Source organism: Mesoplodon bidens, assembly GCF_964165515.1.
Source record: "Mesoplodon bidens genome assembly, chromosome: 13".
NCBI lineage: Eukaryota > Metazoa > Chordata > Mammalia > Artiodactyla > Ziphiidae > Mesoplodon > Mesoplodon bidens.
Window position 1 is genome coordinate 3871091 of NC_138169.1, and position 13800 is coordinate 3884890.

The following is a 13800-nucleotide window of genomic DNA, read 5'->3' on the forward strand; positions in this document are numbered from 1 at the left end:
GGAGAGAAAAGCAACTAAATAGTAACTGCAAGGAGTGCAGAAACCTTCCTTTGTGGAAATCGGCAAAAATGAGAAACTTAAGAATCAAACAAAGAACAAACAATGCATGTAAATTGCCTGTCACAGTTCCTGGTCCCTAATTCATTTAACATCTGATAAACATCTGCTATTATTATTTTCGACTAGCACTCACACCACTACTGGGACTTGTGCAAAACATTAGGGTGCCCCACGTGGCCAGTGAACAAATTATTTGACAGCCTAAAACTTTCAGAAAAGAAAAAAAAAAAGACACCAAAAGCAAGAAGAGCCATCGAACAAAGAATAAGGTCAAGAACACAAAGACCAAGCAATTTACCCCATAACAGCATTTATGAATAAATGCACAAGTGCAGTTCTCAAGGTGGGTTTTGTGGAATGTTAAAGCCACGCATTGGGCAAGCGTGATGCTCTGCTTTTCGGTGAGAATGTCAGCTCCACGTGAGCTGGAACGCTGCTCTGTTCATGGCCACCTCCCCAGCCCCTGGAGTGTCTGGCACCCAGGAGACGGGCAAAAATACCTGCTGCCTGTATACGTGTACAAGTAAGAGAAGGAACAGTTCTGCTTTAAATTCAAACAGGAGGGGCTTCCCTGGTGGCGCAGTGGTTGAGGGTCTGCCTGCCGATGCAGGGGACATGGGTTCGTGCCCTGGTCCTGGAAGATCCCACATGCCGCGGAGCGGCTGGGCCCGTGAGCCATGGCCGCTGAGCCTGCGCGTCCGGAGCCTGTGCTCTGCAACGGGAGAGGCCACAGCAGTGAGAGGCCTGAGTGCCGCAAAAAAGAAAAAAAAAAAAATTCCAACAGGAAGCAGGTGAGGGGGAGGGATGGGTGGAGAGGGGGAGGAAAGAGCAGGAAAATGTCCCAGGTGTGCGGAGCGGACTCTGTGTGCACGGTAGCCCGGCAGCTGACTGTGACTGTCCCCCACCCATGTAACCGTCCCCACCATCACGTCCTGCTCATTTCGGGACCCAAGATGAGGCATCAGTAGGAGCTACAGCGTCAGTTTAAGACGGCAGGGAAGGATGAGAGTCTTGGGAAGGTTCTCCTCAAAGGTGCATGTGAAAATGTTTTCGGAGTCAGAGGGGTGAACTGGAGCTAACTTGAAAGACACGCCACTTATTCCAGGGCCACAGGTTACACGGTCTTTCTTGTGGCTCTTCATATAGAAACAGTGGGCCTGGCTTTACACCCACCTAATAGATAACCTTTTAAGAGAGTTTCTAGCCCAAAGATCCTTGGAAGATAAAGATATTTAAAATAACACATTTCTACCATTTGCAACAGCCAAGACATGGAAACAACCTAAGTGTCCATCGACAGAGGAATGGATAAAGAAGATGTGGATCATATATACAATGGAATACTACTCAGCCGTAACAAAGAATGAAACAATGCCATTTGCAGCAACATGGATGGACCTGGACATGATCATACTAAGTGAAGTAAGTCAGACAGAGAAAGACAAATACCATACGATATTTATATGTAGAATCTAAAATATGGCACAAATGAACTTATCTACGAAACAGAAAGACTCACAGATGTAGAGAACAGACTGGTGGTTGGGGGAGGGATGGAGTGGGAGGTTGAGGTCAGCAGATGTAGGCTATTATATAGAGAATGGATAAACAACAAGGTCCTGCTGTAGAGCACAGGGAACTATACTCAATATCCTGTGATAAACCATAATGGAAAAGAATATTTAAAAAAGAGTGTATATATGTGTAAAGCTAAATCACTTTGCTGTACAGCAGAAAGTAACACAATATTGTAAATGTACTATACTTCAATAAAAAATAAAATAAAATAAAATATTATTTAAGGTAACATAAAAAATAAAATAAAATAACACATTTTTAAGGAAAAATATAAAAGTACCACTTTTGCAATTGAACACTGCCATTTCAAAACACACTTACTTTGACATAGAAGTCTGTTTGTCAAAAACATCTTTAGTAACACTGAAAAACCATATGAAATTACCAACATTCAACCAGTTTTGACCTACAAAACAGTAATTTCACGTGCCATTGATTCCGTAATCCTGAGAGTATTTGTGAGGCAATTCATTTCATACAAACTCTCTTTTGCTTATTTGCTTGGCAATGTTAAGTTTTTCTAATATGCACCTGGATAAGACTTCACTAAACAATTTCCACAAATTTCAAATACTCCTTATTTAATTTTGGTGTTTATAACTACCAAATACTATAATATTCATAAGCCAAAAAGTGGATGCTAAAATAAGTTCGCATACTATACCATACAGGAAAAGTTTTCAATACTAAAAAAGTTGAAAAATATACCTTATAGGGAAAATATAACTATTTAAATTAAACACTTGTTACAAAGCTAGACAAGTTCAATGCTTTGTTCTACAGAAAAGTATGCTGTATTGTGTCAGACAAGAAACCTGTGATTCATGCAACTTCCCTGCCCACTAACTCCAATCAATATCCCCAAATAAAAATCAATGTGTGGGGCTTCCCTGGTGGCGCAGTGGTTGAGAGTCCGCCTGCCAATGCAGGGGACACGGGATAGTGCCCCGGTCCGGGAAGATCCCACATGCCGCGGAGCGGCTGGGCCCGTGAGCCATGGCCGCTGAGCCTGAGCGTCCAGAGCCTGTGCTCCGCAACGGGAGAGGCCACAACAGTGAGAGGCCCGCGTACCGCAAAAAAAAAAAAAAAAAAAAAAAAAAATCAACACAGTGAATAATGCTAATGATAATATCATAAGATGAATTAATTCCATATTGTTTCTCCCAAGCAGAATGATTTTCCTACTATGAGACAGTGCATTACAAACTGCAGGAATCTAAAGACAATAAATTTTTAGGGTGTAAGAACAACAACAAGAAGAAAACCTATAATGATAGATCACCTTTCGAGATGAGCCAACACTGTTTTAATACCTTCATTTATTGTAAAACACACACACATACATGGAGCGTACTCTCTATTTTAAAAAGGTTGCATTTCCACATTTATGTCCAGGAAGTCTTCAGGAAGAAGCAGTGTCCTGAAATGCAATGCCATCTATTTGTAACCCTAGTTTTAAGGGGCAAGATTGACACCTATCTTTCCGCACAAAAAAATTAGGCTGCGAAATAGAACCTGGGGTTCTGTCCTTGGTGTGGATCAGAAATGGGACAGTTACATACACTTGAAGAAGTCTGGTTTCCCACAGCTTCTCAGCCATGCAAGGGTTACAGACGAGCACAGTAAATTCATGGTTAGTATAGCTTTGTTATACAGCAGAAACTAACACACCATTGTAAAGCAATTATACTCTAATAAAGATGTTAAATAATAATAATAATAAAAAAAAGAAAGAAAAAAAAATTCATGGTTGGTCACTTACTGGGGACATAGTAGCAACCTAAATGTCAATCAACAGACGAATGGATAAGGAAAATGTGGCATGCACATACACTACTTTTCAGCCTTTAAAAAGGAGGACATCCTGACATCTGCAACAACATGGATGAACCTGGGACATATTTATGCTCAGGGAAACAAGCCAGATGCGGAAGGACAAATACTGTATGATTCTACCGACACGTGGAATCTAAAGTAGTCAAACTCATGGAAGCATGAGTAGCATGGGAGGGGCTGGGAGAGGGGGAAACAGAGGGAGGGGAAAACAGGGAGGTATTAGTCAAAGGTCACAAAGTTTCAGTTGTACAAGATGAACATGCCCTAGAGCTCTCCTGTACAGCAGAGAGCCTACAGGTAATAATACTGAAGGTAAACAATTTGCTAAGAGGGTAGATTTTCTGTTAAGTGTTCTTATCATAAAAATTAAAATAAAATAATAAAAATAAAGAAGGTGGGAGTAAACTTTTGGAGGTGATGGATGTGGTTAGAGCATAAATTGGGATGATGGTTTCACGGGTGTACACTGGTCTCCAAACTCATCAAGTTGTGTGCATCGATTACGTACAGCTTTTTGCATGGCAATCATTCCTCAGTAAAGTGGTTAAACAATTAATAAAGTAGTGTGTCCACATTTTAAAAATTCATCACCTGTTTGGTTTTTTTTTCCCCACAATGATTCAAAAATATACTAGAGTTGAAAGGATGCTTCAACAGTACTGGTTGGGTTTTTGGTAAGCTTTGAATTCAGGGTGATTCGATGGCAGGTGAGACTCTGAATCATCAGCAGCCAGTGGGTGCATGGGGGGTAGAGACCACATCCACCCACGTCAACCCTTCCGTGGAATCACCCCAGAAAGCCTGCCAAGAAGAGTGCTTTGCTTTGCTTTGGGTACGCAAGTATATTTCTTCTTTTGATTTCATTAGCTCTTTTTTTCCACAATTTTTATATGAACAGAGAGGATTTGTATTTTATTATGATGTTAGTTATTATGACTGTGATTATTATAAAGAGAAAATGGGGTGTTTTTGTTTCCCCACCAAGCCTCCCAGTTCGCTCCAGAATGCTGTACAGATATTATCATTTTCTAAGAATGCCTCGACACGAAGAAGGTTGGCAAGTACAGCTCTGGGTTCTCAGCCAGGGGCAGTAACTACTCCCATCCCAGGGGCTAGAAATGTGGGCAGGTGTGTTTAACTGCTGTAGTACCCGGCAGGTGCTATGGACACGCAGTGTCCAGAGTCAGGGACACACGGGGCAGCCCCACAATGAATAACTATCCTGCCCAAAATACCCACAGTGACCCTACTGAGAAACCCGGTCACTGGTTGCTCTCACAAACGGTTTATATATAGCCCAGAAATCCGTATATGTTAAGAACCACGTCAAAGAGATTCCACTTGACACAACTAGAAACATGAAAATTACCCCAGAAAACATCTTGTTAGTGAAGAAAAATATACAGTAAAGGTGGTAAATCAGCCGTGTATAAAGCTAGTAGGAAGGTTAAAAGACAAAGAGTAGGAAAATCACCTGTATACCACAATCTACACAGTTAAGGGAGATGCAAAACAAAAAGATGTAAAATACGACATCAAAACCAGTAAATGTTGGGGGGAGCAGGGTGGGGAAGTAAAAAGGCAGCGTTGTTAAAATGTGCTTGAACTCAGAGACCAGCAAGTTAAAATAATCACGTAGATGGATAGACAGTAAATACAGTACGTAACTATGTAACATCTTTGGATGGTGACAGATGGAAACTAGACTTATCATGGGGATCATCTTCAAATGTAGACACATATTGAATCAATATGTTGTGTAACAGGAACTAACATAGGGTTGTAGGTCAGTCATACTTCAAAACCAACCAATCAAACAAACAAACTCAGAGAAAAAAAGACCGAATTCATGGTGACCAGAGGCGGGGACTAGGGAAGAGGCAATTCGATGGAGGCAACCAAAGGTACAAACTTCCAGGTGTAAGATAAATAAGTCCTAGGGATGTCACGTACAACATGATACATATAATTAACCCTGCTGTATGTTATACATGAAAGTTAAGCAAGTAAATCCTAAGAGTTCTCACCACAAGGAAAAAAGGGTTTTTTTCCATTTATTTAAATTTATGTCCATACGAGATGATGAATGTTCAGTAAACTTACTGTGATAATTGTTTCAAGTACGCAAGTCAAATCGTTATGTTGTACAGCTTAAACTTATACAGCACTGCATGTCAGTCATATCTCAAGAAAACTGGAAAAAATATTCTACTTGGGCAAAGCTGATGCAAAGTCAACCCCAATTTGTGTGCTAATAAAGCTTGAGTTTATCCATATCGTCTCTTAGCAAGAATTCTGTTTCTTCCACCACTCAGAACATTCTAAGCCCGTTCGTCCAATATTAACTGTAGTCAAAGAACTATTCAAGCGCAATAACTTGTTTACAATGACTATTTGTGGCAAAATAAACAGGCAGCAAATGAAAGGAAAGATGAACAAAAAGAAAGAAATTGATTCTACGTGGTAAGATGTAAACATCCCAAACTACTGGTTTCCTCTGTCTTTTTTGTGTCAGTGAATTTCATCCAAAAGGGTTAGATGCTTAACTCCTGTGAAATTCTCTTAAGTATTACCTGGCTTCTTCTAGGACTTCTCCCATCACTTTGTTTTTTTCTCCCTGCTTTATGTCTTCATTTAAATCAGTTCCACCAAAGATGATTCCAAAAGGAATTCCATGACCTGCAAAATAGGATAATTAACAAAGCGCAGTTTACCTTCGGAAACACCCCTTGCTAACCATCCCAAAGCGATGATATCAAAAACTGAAGTTCCCAGAATGTAGGGAGCATATTTGGTTTTGTTGAATTTTACCCAGCTCTTCTGAATAGAACAGGTGTCACTGTTATGAACATGACATGGGGTTAATCACGTGAGACAAGATGATTTTAAATCAATTTGCTTTCAATTTTCACACATGAAAAATGTTGTTAGCCTCCATCTATCAAAGCCAAGCGTATTGTTCGGAAATGGGTTAATCTGGAGCTACTGGTGCTTATGACAGAAAGAGGGCTTCAAATTTAGATCTGCTGTTCATAATAACAGTCACCGTGCTGGCAAGGAACCAAGAGGGAGAGGAAAGAGACACAGACTGTATCTTCAGGCACACACAGTACAACAGCAGTGATAAAACGTGGAGGGCAGAAATATATGGGAATCAAAAATACTGGAGGGGCTTCCCTGGTGGCGCAGCAGTTGAGAGTCCGCCTGCCGATGCAGGGGACGCAGGTTCGTGCCCCGGTCCGGGAAGATCCCACATGCCGCGGAGCGGCTGGGCCCGTGAGCCATGGCCGCTGAGCCTGCGCGTCCGGAGCCTGTGCTCCGCAACGGGAGAGGCCACAACGGTGAGGGGCCCGCATACCGAAAAAAAAGAAATACACATCAAAAACATTCAGGATAAAACTCTTCATGCCGTAGGGACTTCCCTGGTGGCGCAGTGGTTAGGAATCCGCCTGCCAGTGTAGGGGACAGGGGTTCAATCCCTGACCCAGGAAGATCCCACATGCCGTGGAGCAACTAAGCCTGTGCACCACAACTACTGAGCCTGCGCTCTAGAGCCTGTGAGCCACAACTGCTGAGCCCATGTGCCACAACTACTGAACCCTGCGCGCCTAGAGCCCATGCTCCACAACAAGAGAAGCCACCGCAATGAGAAGCCCGTGCGCAGCAACGAAGACCCTATGCAGCCAAAAATAAATAAATCTATTAAAAAAAAAAACCTTGTAAAAAAAAAAGACTCTTCATGCCGTAAAAGTAGCTTCAGTATATATGCATCCATTCTCAATTGGTGTAGTTACATCGTTTTTAGAAAACTACTCCGTTTAGAAGAGCAAAGCAAAAAGATGATTTTATCCCTTCCATTTCTGAGCAGGGATAAGCTGCTTCATCAATGTTTAAGTTGAAATCGCAGGCGCTCTGGTTTTGTGACTGCTAGTGCTCCACCTTTGGGGAAGGGGGGGTTACCTGGCAAAAGTCTACCCGCTCTATATAGATGAAGAGCCATAGCTGCCTCCAAGCTCTCAGCCTTGATGAAGTTGGAGATTTCGGATGGGCTTTCAAAGTCCAAGGGATCTTTCAGAATACACACGTGACCCGCAGCTTCTAGATGGTCCCTTTATCAAAAAATACACAGAGAAAGAAAAAGACAGGAGAAAAAAACATTAAAAGGGCACAAGTTGCTGCTGTGATTAAAACTGAAAACCAATCCAAAGATTAGTCAAATCAAAAGTTAATAATACATATTTTCCGAATTGTCCTTTAGAGACAACCCACCTAAAATACATTCATCCACCAGTCTCTGATACCAGGATTGGGACTGGGACCATGGCTGGGACCAAGGCCAGCAGGATGAAGGGCTAATTCAGGAAGGTTTGGCAGCCTTGAGACACAAGGCAGTCACAGCCATTTCCAGTGACATTTGCTGCACCAGAAAGCTCCCTTCCCTTCTTTAATTCTTTGATTTCACTTTTTTCTCCTGTTTCTCAAAGTTTGTGCTTAGGCATCTGTGACTCAGTTTTTAATCAAGAATTCAAAAGTCACCCATTATCAGAGCTTCAAGAAATACTCCATGGCCTTTCCATTCTACCTCCCAAATATCTTTCAAATATGTCTCTTTTCTTCTCATCTCGGTTCAGTTCCTTGCAACAGAAATCTAAAATACAAATCCGATAAACCAAAAAGAAACTTCCTGAATGGCAGGAATAGCATGAGCAAAATCAAAGGACAAATGAGAAACTGGGGGGGAAAACAACAACTATTTACAACACTTACCAAAGGAAAGAAGCTAATTTGCTTAATATATAAAGAACTCTCATAAATCAATAAGAAACCCTAACAACCCAATAGAAAAATAGGTATCGCCATAAAATTGCAGTCCATGCCAAACAAAACAAAACAAAACAAAACAAAAACAAAAAAGCCCCTACAATTGGGCTTTTAAATATGAGAAATGGTGATCAACTTCAGTCATCCTTTTAATGTAGAAAATTTGTAAAGAAAAAAAGTCTGCCTATGGCTTCATGAAATAAACATTCCTATACTGGGTAAACTGGTACAACCTCTTCTGTGGGCAAAGTAGAAACAGCTAATATATTTAAAATGCACAAACTCTGTGACCAAACAACTCCACTTCTCAGAACTGATTCCAAAGACACACTTGGATATGAGTGCAAAACATGCACCCAAGAACAAGCACCGAGGCTATATCCGAAGTAGCAAAAAGACTAACACTGACCTCAGTGTGCATCAGTAGGGGACCGGTCATATTATGGTGCATATGAGGTACTCAGGTCTGATGCCATGAAAAGAGTGAATATCACTGTGAAGTCATTTAGAACGAACTCCAAGACACATCGTTAATGAAAAGAGGACACATCGTTAATGAAGTGTTCTTCAAAAGGTGAAGAACACTTTGTGCATATATAGTATGTGTGCACAGAACATCTCTAGAAGGATACAGAAGAAATAGATAATAATGAATCTGTCTAAAGAGGACCAGGGACCAGGGTGGGGGAGAGATTATCTTCTCATCACACACCATTTTGCATAGCTAGATTCTTTGACCAGGTGCATATATTACCTTTTAAAATTGTTTGAGGTGCACGTGAATATACAACCAGGTTCATTAAAACCCTCAAATGGGGACTCCCCTGGCAGTCCAGTGGGTAAGACTCTGTGCTTCCACTGCAGGGGATGTGAGTTTGATCCCTGGTTGGGGAACTAAGATTCTGCATGCTGCACGGCACAGCCAAAAAAAAATTTTTAAAAAACAAAACAGGGCTTCCCTGGTAGCGCAGTGGTTGAGAGTCCGCCTGCCAATGCAGGGGACACGGGTTCGTGCCCCGGTCCGGGAAGATCCCACATGCCGCGGAGCAGCTGGGCCCGTGAGCCATGGCCACTGAGCCTGCGCATCCGGAGCCTGTGCTCCGCAACAGGAGAGGCCACAACAGTGAGAGGCCCGTGTACCGCAAACAAAACAAAACAAAAAACCTCAAATGGCTTGGGGTAGTCAGCCCAATTGTCAACTCCATGAGAATGGGGCCTGGATCTGTCTTGCTTACTGAATAAACTAATGGCTGAATGTGTCTCTGGGATCAAGTCCAAACGCCCTAGCCTAGCACACAGTACCCTTCATAGCCTTCACCCCCTGCACAGCCAGGCACATCCCACTCTTGACACCCTTAGCTCCAGTCCAGCCCTTCCACCTGCAGGACACGCAACGCATCATGTCTTCTGAGTCCCATGACCATGTTCCAACGTTCCCCAATGCCAGCTCCCTTTGGTGAAATCTGAAAGCCACTGCTGCTAACACAGCCATCTCTCTTACTGTTTCCATTGTTCTCCGAGCCCATCGCTACCACAATCACTCTGGGATGCAGTTATATGAACAAGGCAGTCACATCGTACTTAGTGCTTCTATTACAGAATCAATAACCTACAAGGACCTACTGTATAGCACAGGGAACTATACTCAATATCTTGTAATAACCTATAATGGAAAAGAATCTGAAAAAGAATGTGTGTGTGTGTGTGTGTGTGTGTGTGTAGAGAACTGAATCACTTTGTGGTACACCTGAAACTAATGCAACATTGTAAATCAACTATACTCCAAAAAAAAAAAAATTGGAAAAAACACACAAAATCAGCACATAGGTGGCAATCAAGGACACTTAAAATTACCCTTGAAAATCTCTTAAATCATCCAGAAGATACTATAGTACAAAGTTTAAACCCAATATAGCCATTTTTCCCCCTAACTCCAGCAATAATAAAGATTGTTACTCTTCAGCTGAACACCAGATGGATTAGCTGGCTTGCACTTAGGGGCAATAGTGTATCAAATAATAAGAGTAAACATAGAAGAATGAAGGATCTAGAATCTTTAAGCAAAATGACCATAAAATGACCAACCTGCTTATACAGTGGGAGCCTCAGGGGAACTAAGGACCTCTGAAGAAACGTTAGATCCAAATCCTCAAGCCTGCACCCACTCTGGGGAATATGGTGAGAATCATCACCTACTATATTACGGGAATGCTAAATTTCCTCTCTCTTTCTCTGTTTTCTCTTTTGTGTTGTAAATTAAATGCACAAGACTGCAGCTGTCACTGGGCCAAGAAAGAAAAACTAAGGGCTGGAGACTTGAGTTGGCTTCTGCTCTTGAAGCATGCTGAGTATCTTGATCTTATCATTTCCACTGTTAATGCCGATCCAATCACAGCCGCCCGAACCACAGCCACCACGCACCCCCAAACTCGTCTGGAAATGCTGATGGCAACTAACTGTTAAGCAGAGCCAGGACAGAAGCCTGCAGGCAGTCTAGCTATCCGCTCGCTTCAGCCTAAAAATACACATCATGCAAAACTAAGGATGCAATGTGCTTCAGAGGATGGGTGAAACAATTGTTATTCCATCTTCTTAAAACTTTAAAATGAGAAGGCAAAAATAAAAAGGTGTTGATAAATGGTTAGGTACAGATAACGGCTCGTTCTTGATTTATTAAACCTATTTTCAAATGGCATTTCAACACTAGCTTTATTTATTTATTTATTTATTTATTTATTTATGGCTGTGTTGTGTCTTCATTTCTGTGCGAGGGCTTTCCTCGTTGCGGCAAGCGGGGCCCACTCTTCATCGCGGTTCACCGTCGCAGCCTCTCTTGTTGCGGGGCACAGGCAGGCTCAGTAGTGGTGGCTCACAGGCTCTAGAGCGCAGGCTCAGTAGTTGTGGCGCATGGGCCCAGTTGCTCCACGGCATGTGGGATCTTCCCAGACCAGGGCTCAAACCTGTGTCCCCTGCATTGGCAGGTGGATTCTTAACCACTGCACCACCAGGGAAGCCCAACACTAGCTTTATGATCTCATTAATATTCCAGAATAGTTTTTTTTTTTAATCTTAATTCTCTATGGACTGATACTCAAGCCTTCTTTCCAGTTGTCTTGTAACACCTTTAAATTGCTCTGTTCTGGTTCCTTCTGAAACTGAGCAGGACCCTGTGGGGCTCCTGGGCACAAAGTCTTTTCTGTGTCCCCCGTTTCTTGTTTGCAGGAAACAGGCTTCATTCAGCCCACACAACCTTCCCTGAGTTCCAGAGGGCGGGTTCAAACAACTGCTAATCAGGGAAGGGAGGGGATGCAGAGACAGCTGAGGAGCAGCCAAGAAACAACAGCGCAGCCTAGGGGCAGGGTCCTGGTTGAAGATCTTACCTGAGACCAGATTAAAGGAGCCCAGGCCCTGCACACACCCTAATCCTTATCAGCAACCCCATCCTTGAACCACTACTATAAAACTCCTCACCAAGTGTTTGAATTTCTGTGAAAAAACTTCCCAATTTTAAGTTTGGATTGGGACACACAGTTTCAAGGGCAGGAGCCCGCTGTGGCCCCCCTTTGCCTGGTAAAGCAATAAAGCTACTCTTTTCTACTTCACCCAAAACTCTGTCTCCGAGATTTGATTTGGCACTGGTGCACCAATGCCGAGCTTTCGGCATCACTTCTGTGAGTGATAACTTGATTCAACTAATAAATTCTCTGAGCACCTATTATGTCCCAGGAGTTCTGGCTTATTTGGCTTAAGGAAGGCTTTTTATTTATTTATTTTTTTGAGAATGAAAGCATCTCCAATAAATTAAGGGACTTTGAGCATGTTCCAGGAATTGACTGAAGCTCCTTGCACACCCCTGACCCAAAATTCAAAGATTCAGTGGGACTCTACCTGCTTCCACCTGGCTGAAAGCCATCCTCTTTAAATGAGTACACAAAAAGGCTTAATCATTTGTGTGTTTAACTTATGTGAATTTCCATAAACTATGATGTCTTGATTAAAGAAAAAAAAAGATAACAAGAGAAAAAAAAGAGATAGGGCAGGCAACACGAATTGCATTCCATTCCATAGCCATGAGCCCCTGCATGATCCTGAGATGGGAAACAGGAATCTAATATTCCTTAAGGCCGTCCCATGCTGTGGGCCTCTGAGTGCGAGCGGCTGGCTGGGAGCAATGCTTCTCACAGGACACGGCACCTACTGGCAGCCCAGTGATGTCAACCAAGGCTCACCTGGGGGGGAAACAGTGTCATGTCACTGGTGGGGCGAAGTCACCTGTGTTGAGCTGTGAAATGTTACTCTCTGACAATATTCCAAAAATGTCTGATACAGTAAAAGAAACGATGCTGGTCTTGAATCCACGGTGGAGCTCAGCAAGATGAAGGCCTTTGTGTGAATGCAATGCCCGCGTGAACCCGTGAGCCCCAGTTTGGAAAGGTAAACTGGACAGGGCACCATCCCCCTTGCCCTTCCGTAAATGAAGTGAGACAATAACCCATTTGCAGGACATGGTGTTACCGTGCATATTACCTTTGTGGGTGTGTTTTGTAAACAGTAAAGTGTATCTACTTTTTTAATGCAATTCTAATGGGAATCCTGTACTCAAGAGAATTACTGTTAGGAAATCACTCTTTTTAAAAGGAAGCAAAAATACAATCACAAAACAGGCAAAGCATCTAGATCAGGTCTCAAACCCAAATGTCTGCTGAGCTCAGACTGCTGAAATAGATGAATGGGGAGACAGGGGGCAGTGGGGACCATGAGGCATGAGGAGCCCTCCACCAAATGGGAGAGAAAGGTCCCATCTGCAGGGGTCAGTCCTGCACTGTCTAATAAGGCAAAGTGCGCCAACTGAGCACTGCGGACATGGCAAGTCTGAACAGAGGTGTGCTGAGTGTAAAATATACATACAGCTCATTCGTAATTTCTGTACTGATGACATGCTGCAATGATATTTGGATATACTGAGTTCATGGGAATGTATTATTAAAATTAATTTAATCTGTTTCTTTCTGCTTTGTTTAAAGTGACTACTAGAACGTTTTAAATGACATGCGTGGCTCCCTTTATGTCTGAACAAGCTGGATTAAATCCTCTTCAGCTCTAGACAGTGGGTACCATGCAGACACTGTCTCACAGTGGCCAGTTCTGCCAGTTCGCCAAGAGAAGCCAGGTATTTGGATTTCTGTGAAAAAACTTCCCAATTTTTTTTTTTTTTTTAGGCTCCGGACGCGCAGGCTCAGCAGCCATGGCTCACGGGCCCAGCCACTCCGCGGCATGTGGGATCTTCCCAGACCGGGGCACGAACCCGTGTCCCCTGCATCGGCAGGCGGACTCTCAACCACTGCGCCACCAGGGAAGCCCCAAAACTTCCCAATTTTAACCACGTCCCCTGCAAGTTATTTCCTGCTCCTTCAATGCCAACAATGTTTGTTATTCCCTTAAGTCTTCAAAAGTTCACAGGTCTGCTTCTCCCCTTTCCTTTATTGATAAGAATCAGTAAAGCTT

At 42.7% G+C, this 13800-nt stretch overlaps 1 protein-coding gene across 2 annotated transcripts in view; it reads right to left on the reverse strand.

The window, feature by feature from the left end:
• The window catches only part of GLT1D1 (glycosyltransferase 1 domain containing 1), a 93769-nt gene that overhangs the window by 70548 nt on the left and 9421 nt on the right, over window positions 1-13800 (reverse strand). For both annotated transcript variants that reach the window (XM_081251727.1, XM_081251728.1), the window contains exons 2-3: window positions 7435-7583; window positions 6048-6153 (exon numbers count right to left, since the gene is read on the reverse strand). In XM_081251727.1, coding sequence (XP_081107853.1) covers window positions 6048-6153; window positions 7435-7583 — 255 coding nt within the window. The remainder of the gene's footprint in view (window positions 1-6047; window positions 6154-7434; window positions 7584-13800) is intronic.